Source organism: Manacus candei, unplaced genomic scaffold, assembly GCF_025592945.1.
Source record: "Manacus candei isolate 608988 ecotype Guabito, Panama unplaced genomic scaffold, ASM2559294v1 h1tg000082l, whole genome shotgun sequence".
NCBI lineage: Eukaryota > Metazoa > Chordata > Aves > Passeriformes > Pipridae > Manacus > Manacus candei.
Genome location: NW_026138130.1, coordinates 191457 through 205505, shown reverse-complemented (window position 1 = coordinate 205505; position 14049 = coordinate 191457). Strand labels below are relative to the sequence as shown.

Here is a 14049-nt window from a genome sequence, read left to right as displayed (position 1 = left end):
TGGCAGCTGCTGTCAGCATCCATACTGCTGGTGTCACTCTCCCTCTGAGCATTCAAGGCTCTGAGGTGCTGTGGGGCAGCCATAAATAGCGGTGGTGGGGAGTGGCTGCTGCTGGGGGTTTGTGGAGAGTAGGGAGCTGGAACCTTGTGTATCTGTCAAAGCTTCACTGTGAATTTGTCACCTGCACTGCAGGGTGTGCGACTGGGTGACAGCGTCACTGGGACTGTGCTGCCCAAACCCAGCCATGCCCTGAGAGTGGAGGCTGGCTGCAGCGTGCCAAGCCCCTGCGACTCCAACCCCTGCCCAGCCAACAGCATCTGCAAGGATGAGTGGCAGAGCTACTCCTGTGTTTGCCAGCCAGGTAGGACCTGCAGCACACTGCCGCTCCTCTGCTCTCCATGCCTGCCTGTCTTCTCCTCTACCCGTGACTGTCTCCTGGCCCGTGACTGCTCTGCTGTCCACCCCTTGAGCAAGTCACATCCCTGTCAGACAGTCATCAATTTTCCTGGGGGGCAGAATCCCTCCTGAGCCCTCTGAGTCCACTCCTTGGTGCTCTGGCCCCTCTCAGGGGGAAGATACTTGCTTTACATGGTGGTGTCTGTCCACACCTCAGGGTACTACGGAGGGGACTGTGTGGATGTGTGTCACCTCAACCCCTGCAAGAACAAGTCTGTGTGTCGCCGCAAGCCAGGCTCCTCCCTGGGCTACGTGTGCGAGTGCAGCGGGAACTTCTTTGGGCAGTACTGTGAGCACAGGTGAGATACAGGGCACAGCTGTATCCTCTGTGCCCGGCTCTATGCTGACCTCTCATCCTGGCACCTCTCAGTGCCACCTGGCTCCTTGGAGCTGCTGAGAGCTGGGCTGGTGGGAGGAGAAGGTCTGGGGGATTTGGCTGTAACAGTGAAGGTGTCTCTCTCCTTAGGATGGACCAGCAGTGTCCGAAGGGCTGGTGGGGGAACCCCAGCTGCGGGCCCTGTAACTGTGATGTGAACAAGGGCTTTGACCCCGACTGCAATAAAACCAACGGGCAGTGCCACTGCAAGGTGAGGGGCAGCTGTGCCAATGGGAATGTGGCCCGTGGCTTGCCTGAAGCTCTGCTCATTCTTGATGCTGCTCCTTGTCCCCTCCAAAGGCTTGGCAGCTGCCCAGGCCCTGCTTTGTGTGCCAGTTCTGGGCTGGATCCCTGCTCAGCTCCTCTGTGTGGCCCTCCTGCCCCAGCATGGTGATGGTGGGGGCACTGTGGGTGCTTGCAAATCAGGAGAGCCTGGCTCTTCTCTGCTCTGGCTCCAGAGGTTCCCCAGGCACCCGCCTCAGCTGCTGTTCCAAGGGGCTCTTGGATGACTGTCCCTGTCTCCCCCCAGGACTTCCACTACCGCCCCAGAGGCAGTGACACCTGCCTGCCATGCGACTGCTACCCCGTGGGCTCCACCTCCCGCTCCTGTGACAGGGAGACAGGCCGGTGCCACTGCCGTCCTGGGGTCATCGGCCGCCAGTGCAACAGCTGTGACAGCCCTTTTGCTGAGGTGACACCCAGCGGCTGTGAGGGTGAGTGTGGGCACAGTGGGGAGCTGGTGCTGTGGGGCTCAGTGTCAGTGGCTTCCCCGTGTGACCAGCTCCTCGGGCTGCCTGTCTCCACAGTGCTCTATGACGGCTGCCCCAAAAGCCTGAAGGCAGGTGTGTGGTGGCCTCAGACCAAGTTTGGCTTCTCAGCTGCAGTGCTGTGTCCCAAAGGCTCCTTGGGTGAGTGATGGACACAATGGGGAGGGGAGGGGGCAGCCTGGCTGTCCTGCCAGGGGCTGTGGCAGCCCCAGTGATATCACTCTGTTCCTGTCATATTATTTAGCTCATTTAGCTGGACTTGAGGTCTGGGAGAAGGAAGTTGGTGGAGAAAATGCCACAGCCTGGGGGAGAGCAGAGGGGGCTGGACATGGGGCTGAGGCTGGGTAAAAGCTATGAGGTCTAGGCACATCACCCAGCCCTGAGGCTGTGCTGTTCCCTCAGCCTCGATTCCCACCTTGTTCCTGCTGCTTTCTGGGTTCAGTGGGCTTGAGGCTGAGGTCAGGCTTGGCACAGCAGCTCAGCAGCACAGTGCCTTTCTGTGGCTCCACCGGCCCCATCCCCATGTGCCCTGCAAGGGAAGCAGGTGAATGTGGGGTAGGAGGCAGCATCTGGAGCTGGAGGAGGTGAAGCTGTCCTCAGTGATGGGGTGTCTGGGATGTAGGGCAGTGGGAGCCCCAGGGGACAATACAAACCCTGTCCTTCTCCAGCCGTTCGCCCCAGGAGGAGGCAGGTTTGGCTCCTAACTGTTGTCGCTTCTCTCCCCGGTTCTCTCGCCCTCCGTGCTCAGGCTTGAGGGGTGCAGGTAAGGTTGTTCCCATCTCCTTCCTCCTGTGCTGTAAGGGCTGCACCACACGGCTTTCCCTTCCTGCTCCCTGCCTGACACCCTGCGCACCCCTGCACTTTCCCTTCTGCTTCTGGAGCTGCCAAGAGTCTTCCCAATGCTTTGCCTGGCCTTACTGCTCCTACACGCTCTTCCCTGCTCCCAGCACACTAACCAGCACAAACCCAGCTGCAGCCGCATGCAGCCCCTGCCACCCACTGTCCTGAGCCTGCAGTGCTGGCTCTGGGTGGGCCCGTGCCCCGCTCCCTGGCTGGGATGGATGCTGGCTCTCCTGGGTGGTACCTGCTTGCTTAGGCTGGGAGGGGAAGGAGCTGGTGATGAGCAATGGTTGAATGGCCATGGGGTGGAGGAAGGGGGAAGTTTTTAGAGTGGGGGGCAGTAGGACAGGGTCAGGAACTGATGGGCAGGCACAGCACAAGGTCCTGGTCCCTCTGCCCAGCTGGTGGGGGGAGGCACAGGGACCTGGGGGTCAGATCCTGAGCCGATCTCTGTTCTGTCCAAGAGGAAGGCCAGCAGTGTGAAGATTTTCTTGTCCTCCCCGCTCTCAGCTGCAGTGCCACTGGTCCCTGTGCTTCTGCAGCTGGGAGAAAGGTGGCTGGGAGGACAGCTAGGAGGTGGAGGTGGTGAGAGGGACACATTTATTACTGGGGCTTTTCTGAGCAGCAACTGGAGTCTCCTTCAGGCTCCCTCTCCCTGCCCTGGCCATGCTGTTGCCCTCTCCCAGCCATAGGCACTCGGGTGGGCTCCTGTGCCCTGGTGCTCTCCCCAAGAGGACCTCCTCCACAGTCCTACTGGGTACACTGGGGTTGCCTGTTTCCTCTTGTGTAAAGTGTTTGTAGCAGCCCAGAACACTTTTCTGTGTCAGCTTTAGCAGGGTTTTTGGTGATGTTGAACAGCTGATCCCACTCAGTGCTGGTGACTCCACTGCTGTGCAGTAGTGCTTGGGCCCCAGCCAGGGGTTGGGGTCTGTCACTGGATATTGAACCCACAGTGCTGGATCCTCCACACTGGGGTCCTCCATCCCACTGCTCCATCCCCATCAACTGCAGGGGCTCATCTCTGGGACGGGTTTGCCAGCCCATAGCAGGGCTGTTGTGCTCCTGGAGTGACTTTGCCCTGTAGAGAGAGCAGGACCTCAGCAAGCATTGAGGCTGTCAACCAGGGGATGCCTATAGCTGCATGGGCTTCTGTAGCTTGGGGTGAGATGTGCCCTGAGGACACAGTCACATGCCGTGGAGCTTCTCCAGCCTGAGTCCTGCCAAGTTACTTAGTCTTTTTTGCAATTCTGTGTGATGGCACCTGGTGTGATGCAACCCCACAGCACACAGAGGAATCCAGCTCCTGGAGGGAGGGGACAGCAGCAGCTGCAGATTTTACAGACCAAGGGTAGAATGAATTGCACACTTGCAGGACAATGGCCCTGGGGTGTTATAGGCCCTCCCCATCACTTGCCAGTGCTGTTCTTTGGAATTAGCTGCTGCAGAGGGTCCCTGCTGGGGATGTGTATCCTGTGCTGAATTTCCAACATGCCCTTCCTTCTTGCTTCAGGTGCAGCTGTCAGACACTGTGATGAGGAAAAGGGCTGGCTGGAGCCAGATCTCTTCAACTGCACTTCACCTGCCTTCAAGGAACTGTCTGTGCTGGTAATCCTCTTGGCTCTGCAGCCCTGACAGAGCATGGACCCTCTGACACTGGCTCACAGCCAGATTTCAAAGCACTCAGCTTTCCAGGAGTGCCTGGAGTATGAGAGGGACTTGCCACAGTGCTCAGCACCTTTTTTTTTTCATCTCCTGCCCCCAAACCCATCCTGTGGGAGCACTGGTCTGAGCTTAAGTTCACTTGGCTTTGTCTAATCTGAGTGTCCCCATCAGAAATTACCTGTGTCCTGCCACAGCATTTGGGAGGAAAATAAATAACCCTGAGCTGGGCTGAGTGGTTTGAAGCTGATGGGATGTCTGCTCCATGGAAGCTCTGTAGCCCCCAGATTCTGTCAGTGACAAATCCCTTTAAAATTTCCAGGCAAGTGTCTTCAATACTTGCATCTCACCTGGGCTGAATTGAAACTGAAGCCAGGAGAGTTTCCAGGGAAGTATCGCCAGGCCCTTGCCCTGTCCTTTCATCTTGGCCTCTGTTGTGTGTGGCACTGGGTTAGCTGGGCCAGTGCAGCTCCTGGCGTGTTGCTGGAGACTGCCAGAAGTGCTCCCTGTTCTAGTGACCACGACTGTGACTGTCAGTGGCTTGTGCCATGGCTTCAAAAGTAATCTCTGTGTCCAGTGGGGCCCGCAGCATCCCAGTTTCCCAATAAGGAACCTGCTTAATTATTTAATCCCCTCTTTTCTCACCACTGGCAGCTGGAGGGCTTGGAGAGGAACAAGACTGAGCTCAACACAATTGAAGCCAAGAAGCTGGCCCACCGGCTCCGGGCTGTGACAGACCACATGGACCACTACTTTGGCAATGACGTGCACATCGCCTTCCGCCTGCTGTCCCGCCTCATGGCCTTCGAGAGCCAGCAGCGTGGCTTCGGCCTGACAGCCACACAGGACGCCCACTTCAATGAGGTGAGTCCTTCCCCCAGATCAGTGACTTCTGATGCTGCTTCTCCTGTCAGCCACCGTGAGCCTGTGTTTCTGAGGGCATTGAAGATATGGTGAGACCCCATCAGGAGCACGGGGCTCCCCGGTGCCACACAGGCATGGTCAGGACTAGAGCACCAGCTGATTGAGGAGAAGCAGAGACCTGGGTCCGCTCAGCCTGGGAAGGCAAAGGGAGGTCTTATTGCTGCCTGCAAGTCCTTCATGGCAGGAGTGCCTGGAAGATGTCTCTGTAGGGCACTGGTTGATGAGCGATGAGGGTGGAGGCCCATTGTAGCAGAAAGTACCTCTCTACCCCAAGCCCTTGTGCAGCAAGTTGGGCAGAGAGTACAGTGCTGCAGTCTAGGGGTGGCCAGAAAGGTCCCAAAGGCAGTGCTTCCTCACCCCCTACCCCCGTGTCTCTCCTGTGCAGAACCTGCTGCGCGCAGGCAGCTCCGTGCTGGCGCCTGAGAACCGGGAGCACTGGGCCATGCTGCCACACGGAGAGCACGGCAGCGCCAGCCTCATGGAGCAGCTGCGGGACTACTCTGGCACCTTGGCCAGCAACATGAAACTCACCTACCTCAATCCCGTTGGTGTCGTCACCCCCAACATCAGTGAGTGGGAGCTGGCTGGGGCTGGGGCTGGTTGGGATGGTGCAGAGACACTCCTCCATTACACCTGCTTCCCTTTTTATCTCATTGCATCTCAGGGAGGGTGCTGATAATGTCCTTGGTGGCTCTCTTAAATGTGGGGAGGTGGTCATGAGAGATTTCCAGGGCCCATCCCTGCCTGGACTAGCTGACACGCCACCAAAAGCAGCAGAACCAGGAGTGTGCTGCCCACTCCCACTTACTTCCCAGTCTAGAGTGAAACAGCAGCTGATCTTGGTGGCTGAAGTAGTCTGCCCTATAGTAGAGCATGGATCTGGGCTGGGAAGGAGCACTGTGGGTGCTGAGATTTGTGTCATGTGTCATGCCCAAACACAGGACATAGCCACAACCCAGCCTGTGGCTCGTGTGGTCCTTTCGCCAGCGACTTGAAACCTGAGGTGCCCTGGAGCGTGATTCTCTCCAGGTGGCCATTCTAGATCTGACTTCACTCTCTTGCTCCTCTGCAGTGCTGAGCATCGATCGCATGGAGAACCACTCCCATATCCACCGGCGCTACCCTCGCTACCACAGCAGCCTCTTCCGGGGCCAGCCCGCCTGGGACCCCCACACCCACGTTGTGCTGCCACTGTCTGTGCTGAGCCCACCAAAAGCTGAAGGTGAGCATGTGAGCATCACTCAAGGAACAGCTTGGGTGGGTATGGCTGGCAGGAAGGATGTACAATCACGGAATGGTTCTGGTCGGAAGGGACCTTTAAAGGCCATCTGCTGAGACCTGGCTCTTGTCAGGGGTCCACAAGTCACCCCTGATAGCCTGAGCTTCTGGCTTCACCACATCCCAAAGGCTCCTGATGGCCTTGCAAGTTGTCTTCGGAGCAGCACGTGTGTATATGTGTTCTCACCACCCCCTTGTGTGCCTCAGCTGCCCCTACAGCAATGCCCACACTGGCTGGGGGCGAAGGGAACTACACCGTGGAGAGCTCCTCCCCAAGGCAGGCACTGCCAGAGCCTGAGCCCACTCTCACTGTGGTCATTCTCATCATGTACCGCACCCTCGGGGGGCTGCTGCCTGCACGCTACCAGGTGGATCGTCGCAGTGTCAGGTACGTCCCCTCCCTGTTGCTCCCACAAGCACTCGTGGAGAGGGGCTGGCTGGACTCTCTTCTGTTCCCTCCAGCAATTGCCAAGAGTGTCTGCAATGGTGTGGGTTTGGTTCTCAGCCAGGCAGTCCCACAGTGCTCTGCCTGTTCCCCACTGTGGTGTTGCTCTGTCCCATGTTTCCCAACCCCTTGGTGTGGACCTGTGCACAGCCTGTGCAGACCTGTTCCTTGTGAGATGTCAGGACAGAATGTCTGGGAAGTCCCCAAGGGTCTGTGGATGCCATGCACAGTGATGGTAGAGCTCTGTTCCTCCTTGCAGGCTCCCCAAGAATCCTGTGATGAACTCCCCCATCGTGAGTGTGTCTGTATTCAGCAATCACACCTTCCTGCAAGGGCCCCTGGACACCCCTCTTGTGCTGGAATTTTACCTGCTGGAGACAGCCAACAGGAGTAAACCTCTCTGTGTCCAGTGGAACCACTCCAACCCGTGAGTCGAGCATGGCCGGGCTGCTCTCTTTGAGCTGCTTTCCCCAGACACCTCCTCATTCCCCAGGTTTCCTTGGTTGTAACAGTCCGTGTACCTGGGCAGCACTGGGATGTGGGGGATTTCCACTCTCTCCTGGTGGGGTTCCCTGCTGGGAGGGCACAGCAGAGTCATAGAATTATTTAGGTTGGAAAAGCCCTCTAAGACCATTGAGTCCAACTGTTAGCCCTGCACTCTTCAGCCCACCACTAACCCATGTCCCTGAGTGCCACATCCACACTCTGGCTCCAGTAGTTAAGCTGTAGGAGTGCAGTTGTATCTGCTGGCAGAAGAGCCGTGCCAGTCACCCATCTTCTCTGCAGTTCCTCCCCCACACACCACACTCATCTGTCTTCTCTCCTAAGTGCACTCTGCTTTTTGGTGGCTGCAGGACCAACCCCTCTGGCTTCTGGACAGCCAGGGACTGCGAGCTTGTGTACCGAAACACCACACACGTCCACTGCCAGTGCTCCCAGTTTGGCACCTTTGGGGTTTTGATGGACAGCTCGCACCGAGAGGTAAACTCTGCCCGTGGGGCTGTGGGCAGTGGTGGAGACTGTTAAATAATAATAAACAGGCACAGGCAGAAAATTTCTTGTGGGCACAACTAGAATTTGAGAACTCTGCAAGCATCCTGTGTCTTCCCCTAACACCACTGTTTGCTTTTGGTTCTCTGCTGCTTCAGCAACTGGAAGGTGACCTGGAGACTTTGGCAATTGTCACCTATTCCTTGGTGTCTCTCTCCTTGGTGTCTCTGCTGTTGACCTTCTCCTTCCTGACCTGCCTCAAAGGCCTCAAGTCCAACACCCGTGGCATCCACTCCAACATATCAGTCACCCTCTTCTTCTCTGAGCTGCTCTTTCTCCTGGGGATCAACCGCACTGAGAACCAGGTCTGTGGCTGAACCAGCATGCCCGTGGGGTGAGGGTGAGGTGTGGATGATGCCATTAGCATTGGCACAGTGGCACCATCTCTGAGTGGCTTCTGTCTCCCCAGTTTCTTTGCACTGTGATTGCCATCCTCCTCCACTGCTTCTTCCTCTCCACCTTTGCCTGGCTCTTCGTCCAGGGCCTCCACATCTACCGCATGCAGACCGAAGCCCGCAACGTCAACTTCGGGGCCATGCGTTTCTACTATGCCATCGGCTGGGGAGTGCCTGCCATCATCACTGGTAAGAGCTGCTTGTCCTGCAGCCGTGCCAAAACCATTTGTGCTGGTTCTCAGCAGCCTCCTGACCACCTGGTATTGCCCAGCTCACCCAGTGTGGAGAGCTGAAGGTGGGTTTGCCATGGACAGCAGCGCTGGCAGCAAGCAGTGCTGGGGTGGTCAGCTGGGGACCATGTATCAGGGGCTGTTTTCTTGCCTCCTGGGGAGAAGTAATTTCTCAGCAGACCTCCCCATGGCTTATCCCAGGACTTGTAGCTGAGGTCTCCTGCTTTCCTAAGCCTGCATGCTTGGGTGACCTGTTGCTGGCAGTGAGTGCCTGCTGGGCTGGGCTGTATCAGGGATGCCTGGGGAAAAGGAAATAAAGGCCCTTGGTGCTGGGGTTCGCAGTCCTGGCTCTTTCCCTGTGGTGGGGAAGCCTGTGCACAGGGCAAGGAGCAGGGAGAGAGCCTCTTCACTACCTTCAGTGCTGCAATGGGATTGATATGGCTCGGACAAGTCCAAGGCTGCTGGGTCTGGACCTGACCTCTCCCTTCCTCTTGCAGGGCTGGCTGTTGGCCTGGATCCTGAGGGCTATGGGAACCCTGATTTCTGCTGGATTTCCATTCATGATAAGCTGGTCTGGAGCTTTGCAGGCCCCATTACTGTCGTCATTGTGGTAAAACCCTGTCCTGTTTCACCCACAACCCTCTCCTGCCTCCTTTCTCCGCACCATGGGCACTTGCTCCTCCTTGGCTGCCCACTGCCTGCCCCATTCTATGTACCCACCCCTCCCTCAGTTAGAGGCCTTCTTTTTGTCTCTCCTCACTCCAGTCAAATCTGGGGGAGGCCATGGCTCGGGCATGAAGGGGAAAGGAGGGGATGTTTGCATGGGCCTGGTGGACCTGGAGTCTGCCCATGTTCTGCACTGGGGAAGTCAGGTCAGAGCCAGCCCTTGGCACAGCTTCTAATCGGTGCCAACGCTTTCAGATGAATGGGGTCATGTTCCTGCTTGTGGCCAAGATGTCCTGTTCCCCAGGCCAAAAGGAGACCAAGAAGAAATCGGTTCTGTGAGTATTAGTGGCCAAACTCCCAGCAGAGCTCCGACAGCTCGTGGTTTTTAGCATTTTCAGTGACCATCCTCCTTCTTCCACCATCACAGAGGGCCCCTCTGTGCATCAGTGTCAGCCTCGCAGCCACTCTCCTCTCCCACACCTGCCAGCCACATTAACCCTTCCTAAATTTTGTCCTTTCCTCTTGTTCCTACGTCCTCATCTCCACACTGACCCACCAACTGGTCCTCCTTCACCACCTGCCCTCACAGCCACCCCATGTGTCTGCTTGGATTCAACACTTCACCCTTGTCAGCTACCAGCACCTGCTTCTTCCTCTCCTACATGCTCCTGAGGACCTTTTCCCACTCCCTTCTGAGCCAGCCCTGGAACATGGTTCAGCTTTCTGTGGCTCCAAATGACCTGTGTTTGCCATGTGTGATCCAGAAGGGAAGGCCTGGGAGTTGGCAGGAGCTGGTCCGCTTTGCAGGGATGTGCCCACAGTGCTGGGAATGACAGGGAGGGCTGGAGAGGATCGCTTTCCCCTCTGGATCTCTGTCTGTGAGCACTAGACTGTAGATTAACAGTACGCACTAACCTCTTGGTGTGTGTCTGTGTGCCTGTCTGTCTGTCTGTCTGTCTCTCTCTCCAGCATGACGTTACGGAGCTCCTTTGTTCTGCTTCTAGTTATTAGCACTACCTGGCTCTTTGGCCTCTTGGCTGTCAACAACAGTGTCCTGGCTTTCCACTACCTCTACACTGTCCTCTGCAGCCTCCAGGTAACTGCCCAGCCTCTGCTGGGGAGGGCGTGGGTCAGCCCAGGAGAGCGTCCCTGTGGTCCCCACAGCCATCTGTGGAGAGTGGGTGGCCTGCACTGAGCTCCCAGCATCTTGCTGTGCTCCTTGTCCCTTCTGCTGTCACCACTGTGACGCTGTGACTGGCAGTGAGTGACTCCTGCCCGTCCTTGCTGCTGTGCCTCTGGTGAGTAGGAGGTGGCTGCAAGGTGTTTGGTTCAGAGGTGACATCCAAGGGATAGCAAGGCCCATCTTTGGAGGGAAGGTACCTCCATGCTCTCAGAGGGCAGAGCAAGAGGACAGCATGCAGCAGAAGTGTTGGACACCCAAAATCAGACCTGCGGCAACACCTTGCCAACCTCCTGCTACCACTGTGGCTGGTGTTGCTGCAGGGGACCCTGCCATCTGCTCCTTGGCTACTGCCAGCCAGGAGGACACCCCACCCTTTCCTCTCTCACCCATGGCCACCATGGGTGGTACCTCCGATCAGCTTTGGGGCGTCTTTGGTGCATCCCAGTCCTGGTGGCCACCAGAGCCAATGTGCTGGGCTCCTGAGGAGCCAGGGATTGTCCCTCCACTGGTGCTGTGGGCAAGCGGGTCAGCTGGCAATGAGGGGCTGTCTCTCAGGGCATCTCTCCCCACAGGGCCTGGCTGTGCTGGTTCTGTTCTGTGTGCTAAATGAGGAGGTGTGGGAGACCTGGAAGCTGGCCTGCCTCGGCAAGAAAGGGCAGAGCGAGGAGGCCGTGAGGAGCACACAGGTGGGCGAGAGCAGAGCAGCCCAGGGCTCTGGGGTCAGGCTGCATGTCTGGGACTGGAGCTGACAGGCATGTCCCCACTTCCCCATGGCAGCTGCCATAGCAACTCCTTAACATACCCTCTCCCTGCCCTTCCCAGGGCCCCAGTGCCTACAACAACACAGCGCTGTTTGAGGAGAGTGGGCTCATCCGCATCACCCTGGGGGCCTCCACAGTCTCCTCAGTGAGCAGCGTGCGCTCTGCCCGCACTCACTCCAGCCAGCGGGCGTACCTCAGGTAGGGAGCGGGGCTCTGGGGGGCCACAGTGCCCGGGCAGACAGAGGCTCCTGACCATTTGGGCCTTCTGTGTTTCAGAGACAATGTGACGGCACGTCAGGGCTCAGTCCTGGATCACAGCCTGTTGGCTCATGCTGGACCCACGGACATTGACGTGGCCATGTTCCACCGTGATGCTGGGGGAGGTAAGACTCAGCCCTGTGCCTGGATTTGGGGCCAACTCTGTGCATCCTAAATTAACTCCTGGCTTAAGGAAATTCTTCCCAGTGCAGGCTCTGGCTATATGGTTACACCCTCCACCCCATGCTCAGCTGTGACTTCCAAACACTGTGGATAGGAGGGAAAGGCAGCTACTGTGTCATTTAGCACAGCCTCCTCCTGGACAGATGGCAAAGGGCATAGCCAAGCCCCAAGGGGCTAGAGATGGAGAAAGCAAGAGAGGGAACATTGGCTGTTGCGGGATCTGTGGGAATACTGGGCTGTCCAGGACAGTACAGACATTTGACTCACTGGAGTGAGACCAGCAGGAGCCACCCTCACAGCTGGGGCATGGAGCAAACAAGCAGAGGCTGAGGGAGGTAGGTTTGCTCAGCCTGGAGGAGGAGGCAGAGGGGATCTTATGGCTGTTTGCAGCTGCCTTACAGGAAGGTGCAGTGAGAGGGAGCCAGACTCCTCGTGGGTACCTGGTGATAGGGCCAGGGCAGCTGGCACAGGCTGCTGCTGAGGGAAAGGCAGTGAGGGGTAAGTCACTCTCGTAAGTGTGGTCAGCTCTAGGGTATTGCCGCCTTCCTGGCACTGCCACGAGAAGCCTCTCTCACCTTCATTCCAAACATCTCCCTGACACACACTGTGCTCCTGCAGACCAGGACTCGGACTCTGACAGTGACCTGTCTCTGGATGAAGAGCGCAGCCTCTCCATCCCATCCTCGGAGAGCGAGGAGAATGTGCGCCTGCGGGGCCGCTTCCAGCGCCAGTTCAAGCGGGCGGCACACAGCGAACGCCTCCTCACTAACCCTGCCAACACCACTCCCAAAGGCAAGTCCCAGGGCTTTGGCAGGGAAAGGGATGAGCTCAGGTCCCTGGGGGACAGGCCATGTCTTGTGATGGCTCAATTGCTGCTCACGGAAATATTCTCTCCCTCTTCCCTGGGCCCTGCATCCTTCAGATGTGGATGGCAATGACCTCATGTCATATTGGCCGGCTCTGGGCGAGTGTGAGGTTCACCCCTGCTCCCTGCAGAAGTGGGGCTCCGAGCGGAAGCTGGGATTTGACATCAACAAGGATGCAGCCAACAATAATCAGCCAGACCTGGCTTTGACCAGTGGGGATGAGAACTCCCTCACCCAGACCCAACGGCAGAGAAAAGGTAACAGCCTGGAGCAAGCGGGCAAGGGTGGCCTTGCCTGTGTCAGGATGACTTGGCCTGACAGCATCAGATCCATCTGGCTGTGTCCTTGGGGAGGTATGGCTTATCTCCCTGGTTTTCATGCTCTTTTTGCTTTTGTGCGAAGATTTGACTTCTCTTTCTGTCTGGTGCAGGGATTTTGAAGAACCGTCTCCAGTACCCACCGACTCTCCAGGGCCTGCCATCCGTTGGCAGGATGACCAACGAGCTGACGTGGTACAAGACCTCCACGCTGGGTCACAGGGCTGTCCCTGCTGCCTCCTACGGCAGGATTTACTCTGGAGCTGGCAGCCTGTCGCAGCCAGCGAGCCGGTACTCGTCACGGGAGCAGCTTGACATGCTGATGAGGAGACAGATGTCCCGGGAGCAGCTGAGCAGACACAACTCAGGAGAGTGCTTGGAAGCTGTGCCCAGTCGGCATGGGTCCAGGGAGGAGCTGGACACTATCCCCAGCAGGCATGGGTCTACTGAACACCTGGAAAGTATCCCAAGCAGACATGCATCTAGGGAAAACTTGGATCTACTCACTGCTAGGCCCAGTCAGAGAGATCATGGGAACACGTTGCCTCGGAGACAGGGCTCCAGAGACTGCCTTGACACTTTACCCTGCAGATTTGGGTCAAGAGAGCAGCTAGACTGTGGGCCAGTGAGAGAAGTCTCTAGAGAGTGGCTAAACACATTGCCAAGTAGGCAAGTGTCCAGAGACCGAATAGACATGTTACCAAGTCGAGATACTTCTCGAGAGCAATTGGATTTACTTTCTAGAAAACAGCCTTCAAGGGACCTGCTAGCATCAGCTAGACAAGCTTCAAGGGAGCAGCTGGACTTTCTATCCAGAAGATCTAATTCCAGAGAGCCTCTGGACACAGTGCCTAGCAGGCAGCCCTCACAGGACAACCTGGGGAGTCTCTCTCGGAGGCAGCTGTCTAGGGAAAGCCTAGAGCCGCTGTCGAGGAGACACCCTTCTAGGGAGAACCTGGAGGCCATTCCCAGCCGACATCCTTCCACTGAACAGTTAGATATCCTTTCTTCTATCCTTGCTTCTTTTAACTCCTCCGTCCTGTCCTCAGTGCAATCTTCCAGCACGCCTTCAGGCCCCCAGACCACCGCCACCCCCTCTGCCTTGCAGACCTCAACACCCTCCGCAATGTGTCCCTCGACGCCTCGCTCTGCCACCTCCCACAGCATTTCGGAGCTGTCACCAGACTCAGAGTAAGTGTGTTCCTTCCTTCCTCAGCCAGCTCTTGTGCATTCCTCAGCTGATCTTGTGCATTGTCCACCTGCTTGGCTTCTTCCCGAAAGGGGTTTGGTTTGGAGGGAGAGGGCTGTATAAAGGTGAGTCCCCAGGGTGAACGGCATTTATCTCCTGGTCCTGAACAGTGACTGGGCAGGGAGAAGCTTCAGGTGTGACAGCTC

General features: G+C 57.2%; 1 protein-coding gene across 3 annotated transcripts in view; it reads left to right on the top strand.

Moving 5' to 3' along the window:
• CELSR3 (cadherin EGF LAG seven-pass G-type receptor 3) overlaps positions 1-14049 on the top strand; it is a 31972-nt gene that overhangs the window by 15100 nt on the left and 2823 nt on the right. The window contains exons 12-35 of one of the 3 annotated variants that reach the window (XM_051811306.1): positions 193-361; positions 614-755; positions 923-1043; positions 1362-1545; positions 1639-1740; positions 2348-2362; positions 3950-4044; positions 4753-4962; positions 5408-5591; positions 6095-6244; positions 6508-6688; positions 7005-7172; positions 7600-7726; positions 7894-8100; positions 8205-8379; positions 8918-9030; positions 9342-9421; positions 10056-10182; positions 10842-10955; positions 11092-11228; positions 11307-11413; positions 12090-12263; positions 12394-12594; positions 12768-13845. In XM_051811306.1, coding sequence (XP_051667266.1) covers positions 193-361; positions 614-755; positions 923-1043; positions 1362-1545; positions 1639-1740; positions 2348-2362; positions 3950-4044; positions 4753-4962; positions 5408-5591; positions 6095-6244; positions 6508-6688; positions 7005-7172; positions 7600-7726; positions 7894-8100; positions 8205-8379; positions 8918-9030; positions 9342-9421; positions 10056-10182; positions 10842-10955; positions 11092-11228; positions 11307-11413; positions 12090-12263; positions 12394-12594; positions 12768-13845 — 4361 coding nt within the window. Of the gene's footprint in view, positions 1-192; positions 362-613; positions 756-922; positions 1044-1361; positions 1546-1638; positions 1741-2347; positions 2363-3949; positions 4045-4752; positions 4963-5407; positions 5592-6094; positions 6245-6507; positions 6689-7004; positions 7173-7599; positions 7727-7893; positions 8101-8204; positions 8380-8917; positions 9031-9341; positions 9422-10055; positions 10183-10841; positions 10956-11091; positions 11229-11306; positions 11414-12089; positions 12264-12393; positions 12595-12767; positions 13846-14049 lie in introns of those variants that run through there. The other 2 variants (XM_051811307.1, XR_007908299.1) reach the window with 2 other exon arrangements.